Raw genomic sequence first — 24,234 nt, 5'->3', positions numbered from 1 at the left:
TGTTTTGCAGCCTTCTCTCCAGCTGTGCTGTGTCTAATAGCAGTCGCTCAGTGTTTGAAATCAGCCAGGTGGAATGATGTGATGTTTGGCTGTGATGCAGGGGTGGGAGATGTATTTCTGTGTGGATAAATACAACTTTCAACACTATCTCCTGGCCCACCAGAGCGGCTTGATTTAATTTAAAAATGGATATGGTGACCATAACCAAACTAATGCCAACTGAAAGTCACCATGAAATCAAAATGGGAAATTTTTCATTATAAATGATATATCTATGCACATAATTTTTTTTAATCCATATGCCCTCTTAATTTTTAATCAAAATAACTTCAAGTCTTGCCCTACATTTTTTCTTGTTAGAGAAACCATTACACTCGGATATATACATCACAATAGGAAAAATACTTTTTCATGCCGACTTTACAGTTTTCTTGAAATAACTTTTAATATATCCATTATGTACAATTATCTGTATATCTCAGGAGCACAATTATTCCACTTTTGATATATTCTAAACTGAGACAATCCTCACATTGAATTGAATTTACATTAGATCCTTAAGTTTGGCTGATGCATTCTACAAACGTTAAACAATTTGGGAGGAAATCTTCTAAATTAATGCAAGGCAGGCAGACAAAAGTTCTAGATGCTGCCATTTACCACAACTGCACAACCAAAACACTCGGATGACATCTAACAAAAGGTCACACAACTAACTGCAGTCACATACAGAAATAGAATGAGAAGCCGAGAGATAACCCCCAGATACAGTTTCCCAGCAGCCAGAGCAAAGAAAGAGCAGAAACAGAGAGAAATGTCAGAGGAAAGAGGTCATGCAGAAAACTGAACCTACCTGTGCCAATTAAATTCACTTACAACTTTCAAAAATAACTCACGTTCATATTTAAACTTGGGATGCACCGATATGAACATTTTGCCCGATACCGATAACTACTTGTAGCCTATTTGAAAGCCAATAACTGATATATTGGCCGATAAATCTAAATAAAAAAATGTATAACATTTTTGAGAGCCTGATTACAAAACAAAAGTCTAACCATTAAAAGCCATGTCCTAAGCACATAATTATAATGTTCTCGTTATAATTTTATGTAGCCTATATAACTTGTATTTTCCTTTTTTTTTTTTATGATTCCAAACAAATTTCAAGCAATTCAAAAACATCATGGAGAACAGTGCGTCTAAAGTGTCTCAGCTGAAGGAAAATTATCCATAATTTATTGGCTTTAATATATCGGCCAAATTTTCTTATCGGGCCGATAACGATAACATTAAATTGTCATATGTCGTCCAATACCAATATGGTGGCCGATATATCGTGCATTCCTAATTTAAACCTTTGTACAAATCATACTACGCAAATATTTAGGTGTTTCTTCAACTCTGGGCACTCTTGTGTCCCCTGGGCAGAGTAAAAATAAAATATATAAACCATTTCAGTATAACATGAATAAACATTTCAATTAAATGGTCATTTCCACAACAACACATTTGCCTCTAAGTTAGTGTACTTGTTTACCAGGGAGAAAAGAATGCTTAAGATGAAAAACCTGATGTGTTCAAAAATAAAAATAATTTAAAAAAGGTAAATACCGGTATATGTTTTATTTGTGCATCATTTCAAATCAAGCTAAACTTTTGTCAAATTATACACAATAAAAGGATTTAACCATTTTAATGATTAAATTAGGATTTAATTACTAGCTATGAAATTAGCATTAGCAAACCTTTGAAAAGTCTGCCATTTTATTTAAACCAAACAACTGACATAATTTGAGATGTGGTGGACATGACACTGTGGTGGAAATATTTATGTCAGGAAATAAAAAAAGACTCCTGATACCTGTTAACAACACATAATTCTCTTGAATGTAATGGTATTGTGTCACGTTATGATTTGTTCATACAGAAATAATAGGAATTGCCAAACCTGTTAAATATAATGGATAATTAGGTGTTTGCCACAGTTAAGAGCATCAGTGTGATTTTTATCTTCAGCGCACATGAAGACTTGATAACGTGCACCTTTGACTTTGAGCCAGGCTGTTCCTTTCTTCTTTCCCCGTTATGTTCTAGAGAGCTGCAGGCAGAGGGTGATTTGAGAGCAAGCAGAAATAAAGACCGAAAGCAGAGTCAGAGTTCAAATGAAGTGTGAAGGTTTGTGGGTGAGAGCGAGAAACCTCATCATGAAAGTGAATTACATGGGAAAAGATTGCTATAGGAGTTGAGTTGTAATTGAATGTCTTCACTTGAGCTGCACTGACAGGAAAGATATAGTGTAGCGTTACCACTATAATTGAGATATCATTAAGATACAGTAATAATCAAAACATTTTGAAAAACAGATCCATTTAGCAATTTCTTGAAAAGCATATTCGCTCTGCAATGCATATCGATCTCATAAAGGGATGGCAGTTGAATTTTGAGACAGTTTGAAAGTGAATAAAAATACATTTCAGACAACTTCTCAAGCTGTGTGGCTTTATCTGCAATTGTTCCAAAGTCAGAAGCCTCTTCAAAGTGCTTTAGTCCATGTGAAGCCCTAGCGCTGGCACTTTATTTCTGTTAATGATCAGTTGACTTCATTCTCTGCCCACTGAGGCTCCATTTTAATGACACAGCTGCTTAGCTGCCTTGTGATGGGACAGATAATTGAAGGGTCCTGCAGAGGGTGAGGCAAAACTGTTCTTCAGACTGTGAGTGACATGTGGTTCTCAAAGCCTCCTGGGGAGTAATATCTTGTAATTTTGCCATGGCAGAACCAGATTCAGTACAGTCAAGCATTGTTGGCTCATCTCAAAAGTTGTTCGGATATGCTCTGATAAGGCACACCCTGCAGTTTCAGATACTTTCTTGTTTCATACATTTTTAGGCTTTGATTTGAGAGGGTTTGGATTGAGTTGTACTGAATTTCAAAACCTGACAAGAGTGTTTCATCCTTGGGTGCACAGATACGCTGAGAAAATGCCAAAAATTTCCAGGCTGGAAATAAGAGGTTGACCTGGTCTCTATATCCAAGAGCAAAATAAAGACAGATGATGGACTTTCACTTAGAATATATAATCTACAGATAGTATCCTAATTTACATTGTTGCTAACAAATTTGATTGTAAATAAATTAACTTTCTATTCATCATAGAATCCAGATTTTTTTCCCCGCAGTTTCCATACAATTATTTTGATAGCACAACATTGATAATAATAGGAAATCTTGAGCATAATTAGAATGATTTCTGAAGGATCATGTGACACTGGAGTAATAATGCTGAAAATGCAGCTTTAATATCAGGAATAAAGAACATTTTAAAACATTAAAATAGAAAACAATTCTTTTAAATTGTAATAACATTTCACAATATTACTGTTTTTGCTGTATTCTTTGATTACATAAATGCAGCAAAAAAAGACTCCTTTCAAAACCATTAAAAAAAACTTTTGAATGGTGGTGTGCATTTCAAAAAAAGTATAGCAGTAGTTCAACCTCAGTAGTTTGATTGTATTTGTTATAGCATTTTCTGTATGATCTATAGTTCCACACTCGTATAGCTTTATAAGGTCATTGTTCATGGTAAATTGAAGGTCTGAGAAAGGCCGGGAGACAGAACCACCACATTAGATAATAGGCGCATTCACACAAACAACCTTTTCCATAAATTTAATGGCATTTTCTTCTGCTTAGAGGTCATGTGTGAATAGGACCTGTTGTTGAAATGCTAGCAAAGTTCTGTAATGATGCTATGTGAACAAAGCAATACGATTAACAGTCTTAGCATGTTACGATGTTCTGTCGTAAGACGTCTGTTGATAAATCACTGACAAAGTTCTGAAAGAGCAATTCTTTCATGCCGTTTAGAGGAAAGCCTTTGATGCACATGTCTAAAAATGTTACTCTGTTGTGGGAAGAATGTAGATGAAATGAAAGCGCTTCACTCAATTCAAGTGGATGGAGAAATTCATTCTAATACATTAATATCATTCTATGCATTAATATAGCATGGAGAGAAGCTCTTTTAAACATTTTGGAGCAATATATAGCTTTTTTTGTTTTGTTTAATATAATATATTTTTGCTGGTTTTGCCATCTGGGGTTTCAATGGACTAAAGACATATATTTTTTAATGTTTTTGTCTCTTATGCTGACCAAGGCTCCATTTATTTGATAAATACAAAAACAGTCATATTGTGAAATATAATAATAATTTAAAATAACTGTTTACCATTTTTATATATTTTTGTGCAGCTTAATATTTTACATCAAAATAAAATATTTTTTCAATATATACAGCATATATACGTTTTGATCAATTTAATGCATCCTTGCTGAATAAAACAAAAGTATGTTTCTTTCTTTCTTCTTTTTTTTTTAAATCTTACTGACTCCAAACATTTAAACATATATTGCGCTTCAAATAAACACCTGTAAAATGCATTTTCCAACCATGGAAAATGTTTAATTTGGAAAGACATGATATATTTGACTATAAATTAAATGATTAGTATTTTTACTTTATACTGTCCTTGCTGGTTGCATTTGCATCTATTGCATAGAAATCAAATAACGTGACCCAGTTGAAAGTTAACTCCCTTCCTAAAGTTTTCACATTGCAGTTTACTTTTGAACCTTGTGCCGATGTAGTGCTGTGAGTCACTTACTATAGTAATGAGTAATGCTGTGCTGGCCTTTCCTTCGATTGCCGACAGCGTGATTGATTGCGTCGGATAAAGGGTAAATGGATGGATGAACGTCTGTCGAGTTCTGGGCACTCTGTGGAGGCCATTGTTCCCTCTTCCTACTGTGTAAATAAAAGAACAGATTCTGATAAATGTTACCAAGGAACAGGAGTAAACAGCCTTTTCCTAATGCAGCCTAATGCATTTGTGACAAAATGAAGATGTGTGCAATAAATGCTTTTCTTCTGCAAGCGAAGGTGCTAGTGGTCCTAATGTGAAATCATTTCCGTGCCATTTCACAAATGATTGGACACACCAGGGGAATTCAGTTGGAAAAACTAAAGTCCGAACTTAGAGTCAGTAGAGCCTTGCAAATGATGTTTATTTCTTATTCTGCCATAACTACAGAGGAGCTGACAGAGAGAGCCGAAGGAAGCACATAAATCAGCTGATTTAGATTTATCGAATCCAGGACATGTGTCCCAGAGGACAAGGGTTTCAGGCATCTGTGTGTGATGAATGTAAATGTGGACTTGATTCATTCACTGAACAGAACAAAGAACACCCTCAAGATATAGACTACCATGAGTTCACAAACCATAAGTTAGCATGTCAAGTGTATAGAAAGGGTTTCAGGTATCTATAGGCCCTGTTTACACCTGCTTTTTGGTCGATCGGATCACAAGTAGACGGAGACACATTCCCATTTACACCTGGTGTTTTAATCCGTCTCTTTTGTCCACTTTCAACCACTTATGTCCTGATTTCTTCAAGGGGAGGGTCTATGGGGAGGTAAATGCATGGGCTTTTTCGGATTTTTCAATCTAATGGAGGAAATTAGCTCATGCAATTTACATAATGCGACCGGAGACAATAAAACATACGGAGAGGAGCAGCTTTCGTTTCTGCTCTGACAGCCGCAAGACCACGCTGAACGCAGTAAGTGTGTGTTAGAAATCAGGAATGGTGAGAGAACATTGGGCTTGGTATGTTTTCTTGACTTCAGCCGACAAAGTTTAAATCCCGTCTGGCTAGCGCGCTTCCCAAAATGTTTACGTGCTCGGTCACCAGGCAGAGAGTAGGCAGTCTTTTGCAGCTGCTCGAATGCATTCGATCACATGAGCGTTTACACTATGAAAGCAATCCGGACAAATGCGTTTTCGACTTCCTCTGGAAGTGGTCGAAAGTGGACAAGCTCAAAAAGTTTTAGGGGCCGTTTACAAGACACTGTTTTCAACTAAAAACGGGAAACTTATGCATTTAGGCCGTTCATTTACAAGACAACAGCGTTTTGGGGGACTGAAAATACAAACATTCGAAAACGGGCACATTTCTGAAAATGATACCGTCATTGTCTAGCTAATTTGTGAAAACGGTGACGTCATGCATATTACATGTTCAGTCTATAGGTGTAGTGTTTCTTTACAAAGTCACATCGCCAACTACTGGCCTGGCAGCAGAATACAGCGTTTTTAGTCATTTTCGCAGATCTGCGTGAACAGGGATTGTTTTGAAAACGTTGTTGTCTGTACGTGAAAAATGCAAAGGAAAGACCTTTCAGTTTTTAGTATATCGTTGTCATGTAAACGTAGACCCTGTTGCACCTGTTTTTAGCATCCACTTGTGATCAGATTGACCAAAACGCATCTTAATTGGAGGTGTTAACAGCAAAATATAGTTCACCGGAAATGTTTCATTAAATCATTCCTTACTTATTACTTTATTTCTTTCTGTGAAACGCAAAAGAAGACATTTTGAAGAATATTTCAACTGTTTTTATTCATCATACTGTATAATAAAAGACAATGGGGTCCAAAACAACATTGGACACCTTTGACAATTTTTTTTATGCTGTCCACAGAAGAAAGTCTTATAGTCATACAGGTTTAGAATGCCATGAGGGTGAGTAAATGACAGAATTTTAATTTTTGGGTAAACTATTCCTTTAAACTCTTTATCGGTCTCAGAAATGCATATAATCATCACGAGTGTTGACACAAGATCAGGTTTTTCAATGTGCATAAAATAATTGAATTTAGGTGATGAATAGTACCCACAGAGAATCCATTGTGGTATTTTAAGACTCAAAGGGGTTGATGACAAACAACAACCAAATGAGCTAGAAGCAATGCCAAACGGCCTATGATAAAAGACTTATTACAGTATTACAGGAGGTTTATTCATCTCAGACCCTAGACAATATCTAGAACCCATTTTAATGCAGAATTCTGTAAAACAACTCCAACGAGAGTATTGCGCTTCATTATTTTCCTCCTGCTGCACTGTTCTCTGTCTGAAACTGTCTCTGAACCCACAATGTCGCCTGCAGATCCTTGGAATCAGTTAAAAAGTTGTTTGTGGAACACACTTCTGTCAGGTGCTTGATAAATTGTCATATAAAGAATAATGTTCGGTCAACAACTCTTTTTGAGCTGTAATTACTACAATTGAAAATATCCTAAAATTACAAAGTAATCATACAATCAAAACATTTCATTTTATTTATTTATATTTGTATTATGCTGTGAGACATCCCCTCATTATAAAAGAAAGAAAATTGATGCCTGTCAAGTATCAAGTATTTCAACCTATAATCTAAAAGAAAAACAGAACTGAAAACTGGAACAACAGAGCAAAAACTGGGGGAAAAAGGAACGGGTTCAAAGCAGAGATCTCATGATTACATTTAAAAGTATATTAAAATAGAAACTTGAAATTTTAGCTCTGTTTTAGATCCAATAAATGCAGCCTTGGTAAGCATAACATTATTTTAAAAACAGTTTTAAAAACAAGATCAACTCAAAACATTTGAATGATAATGAACAGTATCATAAACGGTTCAAATGTTTGCGTTATTTTCAGCTTTGAACTAGGGTGAGACAAACATTTTCCAAATGAATGAATTTTCCAAAAAGTGCTCAAATTATTGCTATTGTCTATCAGTGATAAAACAGCAAAGATAATAGTGAGTCAGAAACTAGAGAGGACAAATTTATGATCCTTTGTCTCAGTGAAAGAGAGAAATAAAAATGTCTGACCTGATATTGTGGGCACAGACCATTTTATAGTTAAAACAATGCCAAAACAAGCACATGACATTCAGCTTTAAGGTGAAGGGCGGCTGTGAATTGAATTTTTTGCAGCGAACTAAAGATGAAAGCACTTCTTTTAACTGACACAGTCTTTAAGTTGAAGCCTTATAGGAGCTAACTCCATGTCCCCAAGCCAGCACATCCACATGGAAATGATCAGTCTAGCCTCCAATGGGTCACCAGTTAAATTAAATAATTTACCAAATTAAAAAAGCCAAAGGTATTTGTAGGAGAATAAACCTCAGGCCCGAATAGTTAATCATGTGTGAATAAGAGGATAAAACATTGATAGATGGCATAATAGCAAATGTGGAAAGCTTTAGCATACTTAGAGAAGTGAGAATAAATTAGCCAATTGTCTGAATAATGAGAAGTTTAGCCACTAATGGTTTGTACCAGGAAAAATAAATGAGCTTCAACAACTGTATTGTTGTTGGATTTTCCATGATCTCAGCATGATAATTACGGAGGTATTTATTGCAGAATTTGGAGCTATAACTTTCCTTAATGATTAATACTCTGAACATAAACAATTGTACCAGAAAATATAAAGATATCTAAATGCAGGGATAGAATAAGTAAGGATGAGAAATACAACAACACTTTTCTTTTTCTGCTCAGACAGTCAAGGCAGTCCTCAGAAAAGCCCTCTTGAATTCTAAGCGACACCCTTGAGCATCACCTGATGATAAACGTTTCCCTGGAGATTTATGAGTACAGGTTAGAATCTATTAACCCCTTCACCAGGATCTTCAGCGTGTTTTACCATCAGACATGGATGGGTAGACATGGGCGCGCACAGTCTGATCAGTGAACAACATCTTGACATTATAGATTTCAGCTTGAAAGACAACCACAGGCCTCTAGCTAAGGCTATACTTACATATATGCAATTAATAATGTACAGACATCATTTCATTATTATTATATTCATTATATTAAACCACAACAATCGGGGGGTGGGGGGACAATACAGTGGGGAAAACAAGTATTTGATACACTGCCCATTTTGCAGGGTTTCCTACTTACAAAGCATGTAGAGGTCTGTCATTTTTTATCATAGATACACTTCAACTGTGAGAGACGGAATCTAAAACAAAAATCCAGAAAATCACATTGTATGATTTTTAAATAATCAATTTGCATTTTATTGCATGACATAAGTATTTGATCACCTACCAACCAGTACGAATTCTGGCTCGCACAGACCTGTTAGTTTTTCTTTAAGAATCCCTCCTGTTCTTCACTTATTACCTGGATTAACTGCACCTGTTTGAACTCGTTACCTGTATAAAAGACACCTGTCCACACACTCAATCAAACAGACTCCAACCTCTCCACAATGGCCAGACCAGAGAGCTGTGTAAGGAAATCAGGGACCTGCACAAGGCTGGGATGGGCTACAGGACAATAGGCAAGCAGCTTGGTGAGAAGCCAACAACTGTTGGCGCAATTATTAGAAAATGGAAGAAGTTCAAGATGACCCTCGGTCTGGGGCACCATGCAAGATCTCACCTCGTGGGGCATCAATGATCATAAGGAAGGTGAGGGATCAGCCCAGAACTACACGGCAGGACCTGGTCAATGACCTGAAGAGAGCTGGGACCACAGTCTCAAAGAAAACCATTAGTAACACGTTATGCCGTCATGGATTAAAATCCTGCAGTGCATGCAAGGTCCCCCTGCTCAAGCCAGCGCATGTCCAGGCCCGTCTGAAGTTTGCCAATGACCATCTGGATGATGCAGAGGAGGAATGGGAGAAGGTCATGTGGTCTGATGAGACAAAAATAGAGCTTTTTGGTCTAAACTCCACTCGCCGTGTTTGGAGGAAGAAGAAGGATGAGTACAACCCCAAGAACACCATCCCAACCGTGAAGCATGGAGGTGGAAAAACATCATTCTTTGGGGATGCTTTTCTGCAAATGGGACAGGACGACTGCACCGTATTGAGGGGATGATGGATGGGGCCATGTATCGTGAGATCTTGGCCAACAACCTCCTTCCCTCAGTAAGAGCATTGAAGATGGGCCGTGGCTGGATCTTCCAGCATGACAACGACCCGAAACACACAGCCAGGGCAACTAAGGAGTGGCTCCGTAAGAAGCATCTCAAGGTCCTGGAGTGGCCTAGCCAGTCTCCAGACCTGAAGCCCATAGAAAATCTTTGGAGGGAGCTGAAAGTCCGTATTGCCCAGCGACAGCCCCGAAACCTGAAGGATCTGGAGAAGGTCTGTATGGAGGAGTGGGCCAAAATCCCTGCTGCAGTGTGTGCAAACCTGGTCAAGAACTACAGGAAACGTATGATCTCTGTAATTGCAAACAAAGGTTTCTGTACCAAATATTAAGTCCCGCTTTTCTGATGTATCAAATAAAATGCTAATTAATTACTTAAAAATCATACAATGTGATTTTTGGGATTTTTGTTTTAGATTCCGTCTCTCACAGTTGAAGAGTACCTATGATAAAAAATTGCAGACTTCTACATGCTTTGTAAGTGGGAAAACCTGCAAAATCTGCAGTGTATCAAATACTTGTTCTCCCCACTGTATATTAATTATTTTATAAAAGCCTATTACCTATTACCTTTAAGCTTCTGCTAAGACAAATAGTCTACAATTAGCCTAGCAGCAAGACAAACAGTATTATAAAAAGTCCTCTGAGGTCATTTTGAATACAATTTATAACCGAAGACGCAAGTTAAGTTTGAATGAGAGAGAGAGAGGAAAAAAGAGTGAGTCTGTGGGACTCATGAAAAAAACAGTGAATATTATAAATATCAGACTGCCTAATTCCACGATTATCCAAGGACCCGTGTAATAAGATGTTAGTTTCTACTTCCTGAACCTAATTGTTATTTTTGCCAAGTGTGTATTACACACAGAATTTTGAATGCCAGTGTTATGATTGTTTCTGTGTGCCGAGGACTGTGAAAAAATCATCCCTTCTCTCTGCTCTCCCTGTCTACGGAAGTGTTTATTGGCATTTCCAACCACACTCTGATTTAACAGTTGTATCAATAATGTATGCTCAGTCCGTCTGACAGTGGTGTTTTTCCCACTGCTCTGCTCAGCAGAATGATAATAGAGCAAAAATAATCCACAAATTTAGTGTTGATCAGTAACATTATGATCCAGTGCCTAAATCTAGCTTTACGTCTACATCATCCAACTATAAAAATGACTACCAAACCTTATGGTGTGGACATTTAAATTAATTCTTATGAATAATGTGCAAACCTGGTAGTGTATTTCTAAAGCAAAGCTGTAAATCCAGGAAACATTGCCAAGAAGCGTGGAAATGAGAATATAATAGACACTGGATTTATGAGAAGAGGCAAGCAGTTATGCATAGCATGCAGTGACTGGATTATGTAGCCTATCCAGGTCCAGATGTGCAGTCAATTAATGTAGCTTTTTTTTACATAATAAAAAAGAACTATATAAATATAAACAATACTATTTTAATATAAATAATAGTATCACTTACAATTTTGTCAATAATTAATTTACCAGTAGGCTAATACAAATGAAATAAATGTAAAAATGTTCAACTAAAGAACAATATACAATACTGTATGTGAAATAGCTCCATCTTGTGAGTAGTATGTTCCAGTACAGTCACTCCGGACGGACAGACACTACAATATAACGCACAAAAGCTCTGAGAAATAACCATGAGGTCTGAGCAGGGTGAATTTCAGTCCATTCCTCCTCAGCCATAGCATTACTGCACTGCAAGACTGGCTTAAAAGCAAAACATCTTCTCAAGGATGAATACATCAAAGTTATGTGGCACTTTCTTCACCACATCAATTGTGAGCGTGTTAAAATGCAATCAACGTCATGGCTAATCAATGAGAAGCAGCAGCATGATGCCTGAGCCAAATCGTTTTCTCTCAGCCGAGAGTGTCAGCAATTTCTGAGCTAATGAAAGCGGATGATTTTACATACAGTTCGGGTCCATGCATGTTAGACCACTTGTTTTAAAATAATAATTATAATGTAATAAGTAATCTGAAGGTGCATTCTAATGAATACAATAATAAAATATAAAAATAATGGATATTCTTAGGATACTGACTTGACTTGATTAAATGTACCGTAATTTGCATTTCTGGCATGAAACTGCTTCAGGATTAGACTTGCTCTGTGCATCTCATGTCATTCAATTAGTCACATATCATATTTCATTTCATATTTCAAATCTTTTTGAAATATTTAGAATCCAACATGGTTAAAAAAGATGAGAAACTTAATCTTAGCTGTTCTTAATCATGATGTTAAAAATCCTATCTGAAATGTTCTTATCAAAGAGACAAGCTTTCTATTTTTCCATGTAACCATTCATTCACTCAAACAATTATCTCTGATTATGCATGCAAAGACGTGGTCTTGGCAGAAAGATTATTTTACAGCACCAGGGGGCCCAGCATCTTAAACCAAAAGCATAACATAATCCCTTTGCTTTGAAGTCAAGAAAAAACAAGAAAACATACAAACAAACAGTAAAAAAGCAAAACTGTTCAATCTGATTAAAATTTTGATTTATCATTTGAAAGTGTGTAAAATACATAAGGGCCAAGACTAGTTCTCACTCTTTATATTTTAGAAAATATTGTGGGGTGGTTATTTATAAAATTCAGAAGTCTAAAGAATATTTCCACCACCATTGCCCAGTTTAAAAAAACAAACAACATAGTGGGACATTTTTTCACAAGTTCACAACCTGCGGTATGACAAAAACAGTTATAACGTCTTCCACAACATATACATATATATATATATATATATATATATATATATATATATATATATATATATATATATATATATATATATGAAATAGATAGGCCTATCAACAACGCTAATTAATTCATTCATTCATTTAAAAAAATATCTTTGTAAACAGCAGGGTGAATTAATCTAAATTGATATCAGAAAAATAGGCCTATCATTTTTTTTTACTTGACTTAACTTACTTATTATTCTTTAATATATTAGGCCTACAATAATAATTATGTTCCTTTCACTCGTTTACCTAAAAACTTTCTTTAAAAAAAAAATTATGTTGTATTTGTAGATTTATATTGGCTAACATAGATAACCACTGCTAGAGAAAGCAAGCATATTTGATTCAAACAAACCTGATAAAACCCGCGTGACAACTAACCCCGGTCTTTAATGTTTAGCATTTATTCAATGCAAAACCTAATTCTTATTTAGTGAGTCTGTTCAAACATACCGGGCGGTCTCACGCAGAAAGTAAACAGAGAATCTCTGACTGTAATGGATGCGCGTCCATGTGCGGCTTCAGTTCAACAGTTTGGTTTGGACACTCAAACTTGAGATCACGTCACCGTATAACTGGTGCACGAGTGTCCAATGAGGGTCTCTTATGATGCGGAGTCATGGCGCTGACATGAGCGAAGAAAAAACGGACACTCTAGCAAAGTTAAAACGATACATAGATATAAAGCACACATTTGACCAATCTGTCAAACTATCCGAGGCGAAGAGCAACCGAAATCGTTAACGGCTGGATTGGGTGAGTAGAAATGCGCCATAAACAGTCTTTGTGGTTGAAGGTGAAAATGTGACGCGTCTCGTGTTGTTTTTCTCAACCGAAGCAGACGGTTAACGTTATTGTGTCGGAAACCGATTCACTTATGTTTCTGTATTGATTCATGACGCTGGATATTGCTCAGACGTCTTTATAATTACTTTACTCGATTGGAAATTAATTATATAAGCAACGTTTTCCGTTGTTACGTGAAGCCTCTTTGCTGTAACGTTAGTTGGCAGTAACGTTAGGTGAAGATGAGCAATGCAATGCATGACATAATAACCATCAGGTCAAATCTTAAAAATAGACTGTCTTTTGAAGGTCTTCTGGCTGTAGGCTATTGCTAAAAGGTCTGATCTTCTTTAATCCCAAAATACAAGGTCTAGACATTAGTAATATATATATATATATATATATATTTTTTTTGTAATCCATAAATGTGTAAACATACTTGCTTTTATATGCAGTGATGTGGATTAGATTAATTTCCTACCAAAGTTAACTTGTAGAGCCAAATGTTTTATATTTTTTCATCTGTGTTCATCAGTTTGAATACATATGACCTACCAGTCAAAAGTTTAAAAATTTGATTTTTAATGTTTTTGAAAAAAGTCTCTTTAACACTAATATTGTTAAAATTATTACAATTTAAAATAGATGTTCTCTTTTTTATATATTTTAAAATGTAATTTATTCCTGTGATGCAAAGCTGAATTTTCAGCATCATTATTCCAGACTTCAGTGTCACATGATCCTTCAGAAATCATTTGAATATGCAGATTAGGTGCTCATCATTAATAATAATACTTCTTATTATCAGTGTTGAAAATAGTTTTGAATGGCGTATCATTGTTTTCCCAAATGGTAGCAAAAACTGTTGATAATAACAAGGAATTATTGATAATAATAAGAAATGTTTCTTGAGCATCAAATCATCATATTATAATGATTTCTGAAGGATCATGTGACACTGAAGTCTGGAATAATGATGCTGAAAATTCAGATATGCCAATAAAAATTACATTTGAATACATATTACAATGAAAAACAGTTATTTAAAATATGAATAATATTTCACAATATTAATTAGCCTTGGTTGGCAAAAACAATTAAAAAAAACATGAAACAATCAAAATTATTATGCGTGCTTGGCGCGTGTGTGTGTGTGTCTGTGTAAGAATCCTAATTATTTCAAGCTTTTTTGACCAGTAGTGTGTGTAAATATTTATGTAAATGCAAATGAGCAAATATGTAAATAGCACTGATTGATTCACACCAAAGGAACATATCCTATCCTTATTACAAGGGCTAGTGATGGCTTCAGCATAAACGTGATGGCTTGAGGACTGGTCTAATTGGCTATATAGAGTGAAGCAGGGCCTGATCATGGGTGTCCTCCTGAGGCCCAAACATGCTCAGCTACTTTGGGATCTTGCTGATGGAATGCAGAGCCATGGCAGCTGTGTTATGATGGGCATTTCTCAGCCAGGTGCAACATTAGACTGCAGACCACTGGTGGGTTAGAGACTCATACCGGGTGTACAATGGCTGTGCAGATGGAAGAGGGGCCCTGAGGGGTTCGTAAAGGGGTTTGTTATTCTGAAGTTGTATAAAGAAGATACTTAATATGGTCCACTGGTTGGAAGATCTGAAGGATCCAGTAAAAGGACAAATCTGAAGTTCACTCGACTCCTATATAAATACTCCATAATGATAGATACGTTTTTGAGTAATCTGTATGTTTTCAAAATGATGTTTTAGAAAGGCCTACTGTTGATAAAGCAGCTCATGATACGGCAAAGAGTGACGTTTCCTGTCAATTATCATGTCTTCTAACTTTAGATCATGACACCTTATTGACATGACAAGACAAGAAGTCAGAAGAAGTTAAGTGTTGGTCACTGTCAGCTATGCTATTCTTGGACTGACTGGTAAACAGACTGCTAGTAAGCACCTCGGCATTCGAGTTGCCTAATACCCAACAGGTATGAGAGGAACGAGATGGTTGCTTCATAAACCATGACCTTTAAAAAAAAACAGTACTCACACGTATACAGTACTGTGCTGCTTTGTTATTAAAACATTATAGTCGGTCATTGAAGAGAATCAAATTTGGATTTGAAAAGCAATGATTGTTAGAAATGAAAACATTAAGTTTATTATCATTAAATACATATTTTGTTATTTATATTAGCCTAGATGTTCTAAAATAGAAGCAAATAAAGTGTGAGAGTATATAAACAATTACATATGTGACTAATTTCAATGGCCTTTGTGTAGATATTAAAAAGAAGCATCTTTAAACATGACTGTTTAAATTTATATGAAATGGTAACACTTTACAATAAGACCCCACTTGTAACATTTACTAAGATTAATACAAGTATTGCTCATTTCAACATTTACTAATAGATTTTTAAAGTCGTTTCTCTTAACAGTAGTTAATGCACTATGAACTAACATGAATGATCAAGGTATAATTAATATATAAATATTTTTATATTTAAAAAGTACAGAACATTTTCATGGTTCAGTAGTGTTTCAAAAAAAATTGTAATACATTTTATTTTATGTGTTTTGTTTTCATTAAAGGGGCTATATGGAACTTTTTCCCCAAAATAAACGAAACAATAGCCTTTTTATTTTACCATTTATGACTCCAACATCTCCTGATGAGCATACTGACACCTTGTCTGCTCACAGTGGGTGCACGTATAAGCCTGTATCCTATTTTTCCTATTTTCTGTCGGGTCGGATTTTTCCCGCGCTGTCTGCGGATGTTACGTCAAGCGCGTTCATGTTAAACGTTTCAGATCACTCAGAACACTTATCTCAAACAATATATGTATTTGACTGTTCTTACCTCTGTAAACATAATGTTGACCTGACCTCCTTGCAGCAGATGACTTGTGAAGTGTGCACGTACGAGCGAGCAGAAAGGAAGAGCAGTTCTGTTTTTTGGCCACAGGTGTCAGTCGCGAGTTTAAATTTCAGAAAAACGCATATAGCCTCTTTAAGTATCCATTTTTAAAACTATTGGTTGATTAATCGGTTATCGGCCAGCGTGGGCCAACCTACTTATCCTTATCGGTAATATCCACTATCGGTAGACCGTTTTTCAAGTAATTAATTTTGTTAACAGATAGCCTACAAACTCAGAACTGAGAAACTGCATTATGGATATATTGGCATCTAATAAATTCCAAAAATACCCAGTCTCTCAGGAGCCCATTAGAAAGTAAATGCATAATTCCTCCTCAGCCCTGCTACGCATAATGTAGGTCTCTCACTGGAAACTGTAGAGCTTTGCTGTTCAGAGCAGGTCTATTTCTCTGCAGTTTGTTGACCCTTTAGGGCCCCTCTCTCTCCCTCTCATTCTTTTTGATGAGTCAACCTTCATAAAACTTCAGAGCTGCCTGCTGCATAGGTAAATCTCTGCGTGACGCATTTGCTCTTCAGTAAGCTATGGTTGTTTTGTGCCTTAAAGGAGTCATATGTGTTTGCCACTCTGTTTTGATACCTGATCCTGGAGATGGAAATGCCATTTTATTTTAAACTCACACTGCCATTGAAAAAAAAAAAAAAAACTTTCTTTAGCAGCCTGCCTTTTAACTCTTGTTGTGAATATAAACAGAATATACAGGGGAAATGGTATAAAGCATATTTATGCAGACTGCTAAATGCCTTTTTTCATTTGAAATAACTTTTGAGCAGTATATTGTAAAATTTCGACATTGTTTATCTTACTTTTAAAGGGTCAGCTAGTTCATCCAAAAATACACATTATTTATTCACCCTCATGTCGTATACATTAGCCTACTTTTTTTAAATGTGAAACACAACAGCAAATGTGAAGCAGAATGTCTGATCTACTCTTTTTATACACAACAAGTGTTCAGTGATTTACACTGACAAGCTTAAAAAAAACATAGAAGTAACGATAAAATTATATATTCCATGTCTTCTGAAATCATATGATAGCAAATCTGAGCCATTAATGCTTGTTCATACCAAGGACGATAACTATAACTATAAACTTTTAATAACTGTTCTAATTCTATGAGAATAGTCAGGTCCACACGACAGCTATAACAACAACACAAAGGAACAATATAGTTGGAATCACTTTCAGAACAATTTATTCCAGCTGATGAATGATAAAAACATTGAAAGCCAATCAGAATCCACTTGACTTTAACAAGCTCATGAATTTAAACCGACAGACAATGTAACCGGCGCATGCTTAAGTTTTAATAAATGGAACATTAGCCTATCATCCGCCAGTGGACAATGTGAGTGAACAACAGCTTTGTTTCTTACACAAAGTTCACAATCAGCTTCAGACGACTTTGAATATAGTGCACACACGTATTTTTATGGTACTTTTATGTCCCTTTTTGCCATTCTCATTCCTGGTATGAAAAAGAGCAGCTCTGACATTCTCCCTTTTACATTTCACAGAAAGAAGGAACTAATACAGGGTTGGAATGAATTGATGTTGAGTAAATGATGACATGGTTTTATTTTTGGCTGAACTACCCCTTTAAACCTTCTTTAGCTTCGTTACTGTATGAGGAGTTACTCCGAGAGAAGTTTCTGTAATCTCCAGTAAAATAAGCTAAACGTTGTGCAGAGACCCCCTCCCATCCTGTGAAAATGGACACTGCTGGTTTATTTATAAACTAGACACGATGAGCACTCTTTCTTAAGAGACCAACGATTGCGCACATTCGTCATAACCACATGATATTTAATTCTAGAAGCTACCGTGTCTCTTTCCTTTCACAAATTTAAACGCTTTGAGAAGATACACAGGTAGGCTGTAACTTCAGTTTGGGCTTTTCTCTTTTTTAGAACTTGTTTTAGTTAGTTTCACAAAGTTGAATGAAAAACTACTACTACAAACTACTAATACAACTTCTGTTCTCTGTTTAAAGATGAATCCAGCGTTCTGACTAAACATACACCAAGAGAAATACTGTAAGCAATAAGGAACTGCTATGGAGAAACCAGTTTTACAAACGCAGCCCTCTATGCTGCCCTTCTTTGACACTGCCCACGCCATCAACTTGCTCCGAGGCATCCACGAGCTGCGCGCAGAGCGTAAGTTCTTCGACGTCACATTGTGTGCTGAAGGCAAAGAGTTCCAGTGCCATCGAACTGTGCTGGCAGCCGCGAGCACATACTTCCGTGCCATGTTTGCCGGTACTCTGAGAGAGAGCGCCATGGACCGTGTGGTGCTACACGAAGTATCAGCTGAACTGTTGGGCCTCCTGGTGGACTTTTGCTACACGGGTCGTGTGACCGTCACACATGACAACGTGGACCTTCTGCTCAAGACGGCGGACCTCTTTCAGTTCCCTTCCGTCAAAGAAGCGTGCTGCGCGTTCCTGGAGCAGAGACTTGATGTTTCCAACTGCTTGGAGATCCAGGACTTTGCAGAGGCTTATGCCTGCCGTGAGCTAGCGGCTAGTGCCCGCCGTTTTGTGCTGAAGAACATTGTGGAGCTGGCGAAAAGCATGGACTTTGAGCGATTGTCGTGGAAGCGACTACTGGAGTTTGTGTCTGATGACGGACTGTGTGTGGATAAGGAAGAAAGCGCACACCAGATTGCTGTACGCTGGGTCAAAGCCGACTTGCAGCACCGGTTGCATTACTGGCCTGAGTTGTTGCAGCAAGTACGTCTGCCGTTTGTTCGCCGTTTCTACCTTCTGGCCCACGTGGAGAGTGATCCGCTGGTCTACTTGTCACCGGCCTGTTTACGGTTAGTCAGTGAGGCACGCAGCTTTCAGTCCTACGAATATGACCGCCATGACCGACCTGGTCATCGAATGCGCCCACGTCCATCCACCGGCCTGGCCGAAATTCTGGTGATGGTGGGAGGATGTGATCAAGAGTGTGATGAGCTTGTTACGGTGGATTGTTACAACCCACAGACCGGACAGTGGAGATACTTAGCAGAATTCCCAGACCATCTTGGAGGTGGCTACAGCGTAGCTGCCCTGGGCAACGACATTTACGTGACAGGTTAGTACAATAATGCTGTTTCCTGTTTAGGACTTGAAAGACTTCTGTGAAAGACAAACTCATACTCAACAAGCAAATCCCCAAGAGTGTTCTTCTTTTCAAACTGTAGACAACATGGCAGCCAATGTATAAATAAAGCCCTTTATATTTGGCTATGTGAGAGTGTGGTGATAGGACAAAATGTTATGCCAGATCAGTAGTGGTCAATGTGATTTCAGGTGACATCAGTTACCTTCAATGTTTAAATTGAGAAAACATCTCAGATGACATGCTGCTTCTGTTCTAAGTGTCCTTTGCTGTTATGTAATTGGTTTTTAAAAAGGTGACTGAGCACTGACTATGGAATTCCGGATCCGATTCCAGTCAACAATTCTGGTTCCTTAATGTTGTTATTAACGCATATTTTAGTACTTTTAAGGAATAAATATTTAGTAAAAAGATATACAATTACAATACAATTGAAGAGATCATTTCAATAATTTATACAAATGAAAATTACAAAAAATCGTCCAAAAGGTACATTTACAGACATTTTAATGACTTTAATGCAATCTAATTAATCTTAGGAACTAGACATGGTAAAAAAACTAAAAAATTTAACATTTCAATCCTTTATCTTTATAAATTATATATTACTGACAGAATACAAAATGTGTATTTTTAACTACGTTATATGAACAGCCAGTCAATAACTATACTGATTTAAGTCCATGATTTACTCACCCTCAAGTCATCCTAGGTGTATATGACATTCTTCTTTCAGACGACAACAATCAGAGTTATATTTAAAAAATGTACTGGCTCTTCCAAGCTTTATAATGGCAGTGAATTGCTGTTTCTGTTTTGAAGTCCATAAAAGTGCATCTATCCACTTTTATGGACGGCTCTGGGGGGTTAATTAAGGCCTTCTGAACCGAAGCGATGAGTTTGTGTAAGAAAAATATTCATATTTAAAACTTTATAAAGTAAAATTCTATCTTCCGGCCAAACGGCCATACGCAGTCTACTTGCACCTAAAGCGCAACTTATGATGTCGAAAGTAGCATATTGCATCATGGCGTAGCGTAAATATCAGCAGTACGTCGCATTACTCGCGGAATCCGAGTTACTACGGTAAGTGGAATCCGTATGTTTGTTTGGCCGAAAGCTAGTTATTTTACTTTATATAGTTTTAAATATGGATATTTTTCTTAAACAAACGCATTGCTTCGCTTCAGAAGGCCTTTATTAACCCCCCGGAGCCGTGTGGAGCACTTTAATGATGGATAGATGCACTTTTATGGACTTTAAAACAGAAACAGCAATTCACTGCCATTGGAAGAGCCAGGACATTTTTTAATATAACTCCTATTGTATTCGTCAGAAAGAAGAATGTCATATACACCTAGGATGACTTGAGGGTGAGTAAATCATGGGCTAATTTTCATTTTTGGGTGAATTATCTTTTTAACCTCGCTTTGCGGTGCCAAACTTGCAGTGTGAAACAATGCAGTGTAAGAATGTTACTACTAGATGCGTACATTGCTTAGCAACCGACAACCAATAGCGTTTGCAAATAATGATGATAACCGAACGTTGTTTTGGCTAAATAGCCTAAGTAATGCAGGAAAGCACATTGGTGGAAGAAAGCACACGCTCTTCTTCCTTTTTTTTTTTTTTTTTTACTATAATTTTTTTTATCCCAAATTCTGTCATCCCTATTTATAGAAAACTACTCTGAAGAGGGACACATAATCTAAAAAGTTGTGTATTAGTGTAGGCAAGTTTGAAATATAAGGTTGATAAATGATTGGAAAGAGTGTCTATTCTGTTTGGTATTGGTATAAGTTTAAGCACTCAAACCTGATTCATTGTGACAGGTGGCTCGGATGGATCACGTCTCTATGATTGCGTTTGGCGATACAACTCCAGTGTGAACGAGTGGACTGAGGTCTCTCCAATGCTGAAAGCCAGAGAGTACCACAGCTCCTGCGTCATGAAGAGTCAACTCTATGTGGTAGCTTCTGACAGCACAGAGCGCTATGACCATACCCTAGACTGCTGGGAGGCTCTTCCGCCCATGCTGCATCCCATGGATAACTGTTCTACTACAGCATGTAGGGGGCGGCTCTACGCCATTGGATCCTTAACCGGAGAGGACACAATGGCAATTCAGGTCTACGATGCTGAAAGCAACCGCTGGTCACTAATCAATGGGGGAGAACTGCCTCCATGGTCCTTTGCCCCCAAATCAGTGACTCTAAATGGCTTGATCTACTTTGTAAGGTGAGGTGCTCACTTTTCCCCCACAAATTTTAAAATGTCCAGTTCCTTGTAGTTTGCAGAAAAAGTAACAATGAAGAAAATTAACTTTTATATGTTTCTCATAACAACGGTTGTGTTTCAGGGATGATTCGGCAGAAGTTGATGTCTACAACCCACAGAAACACGAATGGGACAAGATTAGTCCCATGGCACAAGTATGTCAATTTTGTTCTGTTTCAATCCATTAAGATGCTGTTCTTCAAATTTTCACAATCAAAATTTAAATAGTAATCCATGTGAACTGGAATTTTACTTATTGTGCAAAATATTTCCCCATGAGGATTTTAATCAAATTCAAATTGGTCATGATTCATGAATCACTATTTAGAGTCAACAATGGACCGTATGTATGTGACCGCACTTTTACATATTCTGTACATGGATCAACGACATATTAAGAGCTTCCACAAAAAAGAGTTTCCACATAAAGAGTGTATTTTTACAAATATCATGAATTATCAATTGAACGTCAAGCATCACACCACATTTACAACCGGAACTGACCATGTCATAAATATCTGATATTTTAAGTGACTTATTGACCTTGACCAGTCATTATAAACTACATAGCAGTGCTAATAGCGAGCAAGCGCAAAGTTTCTAGGGGAGTACAATACTTTTATTTCATGATTGGGACAATATTTATTTTCATGATTTCATAATATGATGAATATATTAAAAAATATGAACTAAGCATTGAAATATATATATATATATATATATATATATATATATATATATATATATATTTGTGCCATCTTGTGTATTTTTCCATCACCATGTCTCCTTAGGGGCTCTACAGTAAAACTTGTTATTATTAACAAATTAAAATGAATACAGTTTTGTATTCATTGATGTTTTCTAAGAAATAATGATAAAAGATACCAAACTACCTAATAATCTTAAAAGAAGTGTATTCAAGTCACTGTATGTGCATATGACTTGCATTTTCAAACAGATAAGTAAAAAATCTTCACTTACAACATCTTGCACTTACAGGTTCATGTTGGAGGCAGTGTTGCAGTTTTGGGTGGTCGACTCTTTGTGTCCGGTGGCTATGACAACACCTTTGAGCTATCTGACGTGGTTGAGGTCTACGACCCCTCTGCTCGATCTTGGACGCCAGCTGGCCGGCTCCCCCAGCCCACCTTCTGGCATGGAAGTGTTAGCATATTCCGACAGTTCATGCCCCTTGTTCCAAGCACCTTCGAACCCATCGACGTACCCGAGGCCAACGCCATCCACCTCCACAGACACCACCGCAACCAGGCACTTTACAACCACAACAACAATGTTAATCAGAACCACAACCAAGATGTCAATCAAGTGCATTGAGAACTTTTCGAAACATGAGACTGAAGGTCATTCAATGTGACATCGCTACTAAGTGTTTTGCACTTTATCACATATTCACCTCAACTGGGCAGTGAAGGGAGCTGGTGAATGGACTATCAATGTTTGCGTTATTTCTCCAAGTAACCCAGTGTTACTACAGCTTTAATTGTTGCATGCATTTTTTAATGCTGGCTGTGTTTACCTTGAACAGAGACTGAAGCGAAGTGACTCATGAAATAGTGCCTATCGTGTTTGGCAAATTTCAAGCAATCCATGCCTTGGAAATTGCATGGAGGTTACACTCATTATTCTTCTTTAATTTATTTTATAATTCAGCATGGACCTAAAGTTATTTAGTTATTTACATCATAGCAACTTCAAACCCCCAAAATATAATATCTAATTACATAATGAGAAGTACATTTGTTCTTTTCAAAAATAATTTTGAGACCCCCAAGCATTCCAATAGGTTAAAGTTTGGATCAGTTAGATTGTAGATATGTAGATTGTTTATAGCATAATTTGACTGTATTCTGAAATGTGTAGTTTTTATATAAGCAGAGAAGAGTTGAAATGAAATATTTTGGAGAATCCAAGACTTCCCAAAAACAACAATTTTTAACACACTTAAAATCTGGGCCTCAGTGTAACCCATTTTTTTTATGTTCTTATTAGAATTACATGTGTCAGACAATCTAGCATGCATGCAGTGGTCACATTTTTAGTGCATTTGTATTAGACTTGCTTTTAAACTCATATTTTAATATTAAATTAAGTTTGATTTTCTAGTCGTTTATTTTAGAGAAAACTGTTACAGTTATGAGAAACAGCTTGTTTTTTTTAAGCTGTCTGCGTTGATGAAGAAAACATGAAAAATCAATGAAGGTATTGTTTTTTTTAATGCCAAATTGTTTTAGGAAGCTGTACTAATAACTGGAAGTAGTAATTCAGTATCTCATTATTCTTGAGTAAATGTATGTGTTTGACAATATATGTGTCTGACAATACCAGTAATTCTGAAACTAATTATTTACAACACGGTACTTGACATTTAATTTTTCTTACAGAAGATTTAGTTTGTTTTGTGGTCAACATTATTTGTACAACACGGACAAGGAGGTGATTTGTGTAATGTTTGTATGTGTGGTCAACCAATAAATGACTTAAGCACTGTTACTTTTGCTCTTTTCATGTATGTAACAAGTTCCCATGAGAGACCAACT

At 36.7% G+C, this 24,234-nt stretch overlaps 1 protein-coding gene and 1 long non-coding RNA gene across 3 annotated transcripts; one reads left to right on the top strand and one right to left on the bottom strand.

The window, feature by feature from the left end:
• Window positions 1–1,149: 1,149 nt before the first annotated feature.
• Window positions 1,150–13,151, bottom strand: LOC306986433. The gene is made up of 3 exons (XR_013794976.1): window positions 13,025–13,151; window positions 4,675–4,814; window positions 1,150–3,029 (listed from the first exon to the last, which is right to left on the bottom strand). It is a non-coding gene; the product is annotated as an uncharacterized lncRNA (long non-coding RNA).
• Window positions 12,993–24,187, top strand: klhl21 (kelch-like family member 21). Of its 2 annotated transcripts, none has more exons than XM_079589646.1 (5): window positions 12,993–13,327; window positions 18,283–19,372; window positions 21,232–21,637; window positions 21,759–21,831; window positions 22,676–24,187. In XM_079589646.1, the coding sequence occupies exons 2-5, from the start codon at window positions 18,346–18,348 to the stop codon at window positions 23,009–23,011; spliced, it is 1,842 nt and encodes a 613-aa protein (XP_079445772.1). In that variant the 5' UTR covers window positions 12,993–13,327; window positions 18,283–18,345; the 3' UTR covers window positions 23,012–24,187. The 2 variants fall into 2 exon arrangements, with proteins under 2 accessions (XP_079445772.1, XP_079445773.1); XM_079589647.1 differs by lacking the exon at window positions 12,993–13,327 and adding an exon at window positions 18,039–18,160.
• Window positions 24,188–24,234: the final 47 nt, after the last annotated feature.

Source organism: Phoxinus phoxinus (genome assembly GCF_949152265.1).
Source record: "Phoxinus phoxinus genome assembly, chromosome: 18".
NCBI classification, from domain to species: Eukaryota; Metazoa; Chordata; class Actinopteri; order Cypriniformes; family Leuciscidae; genus Phoxinus; species Phoxinus phoxinus.
Note: the sequence above shows the minus strand (reverse complement) of the source record. Positions and strands in the feature narration are given on the sequence as shown.

Excerpts from the sequence above, each read along its gene's own strand:
- klhl21 (XM_079589646.1), top strand. The coding sequence starts at position 18,346 with ATGGAGAAACCAGTTTTACAAACGCAGCCCTCTATGCTGCCCTTCTTT. Across the intron at positions 19,373-21,231 it reads CAACGACATTTACGTGACAG|GTGGCTCGGATGGATCACGT; the intron begins GTTAGTACAATA and ends TCATTGTGACAG. Across the intron at positions 21,638-21,758 it reads GGCTTGATCTACTTTGTAAG|GGATGATTCGGCAGAAGTTG; the intron begins GTGAGGTGCTCA and ends GTTGTGTTTCAG.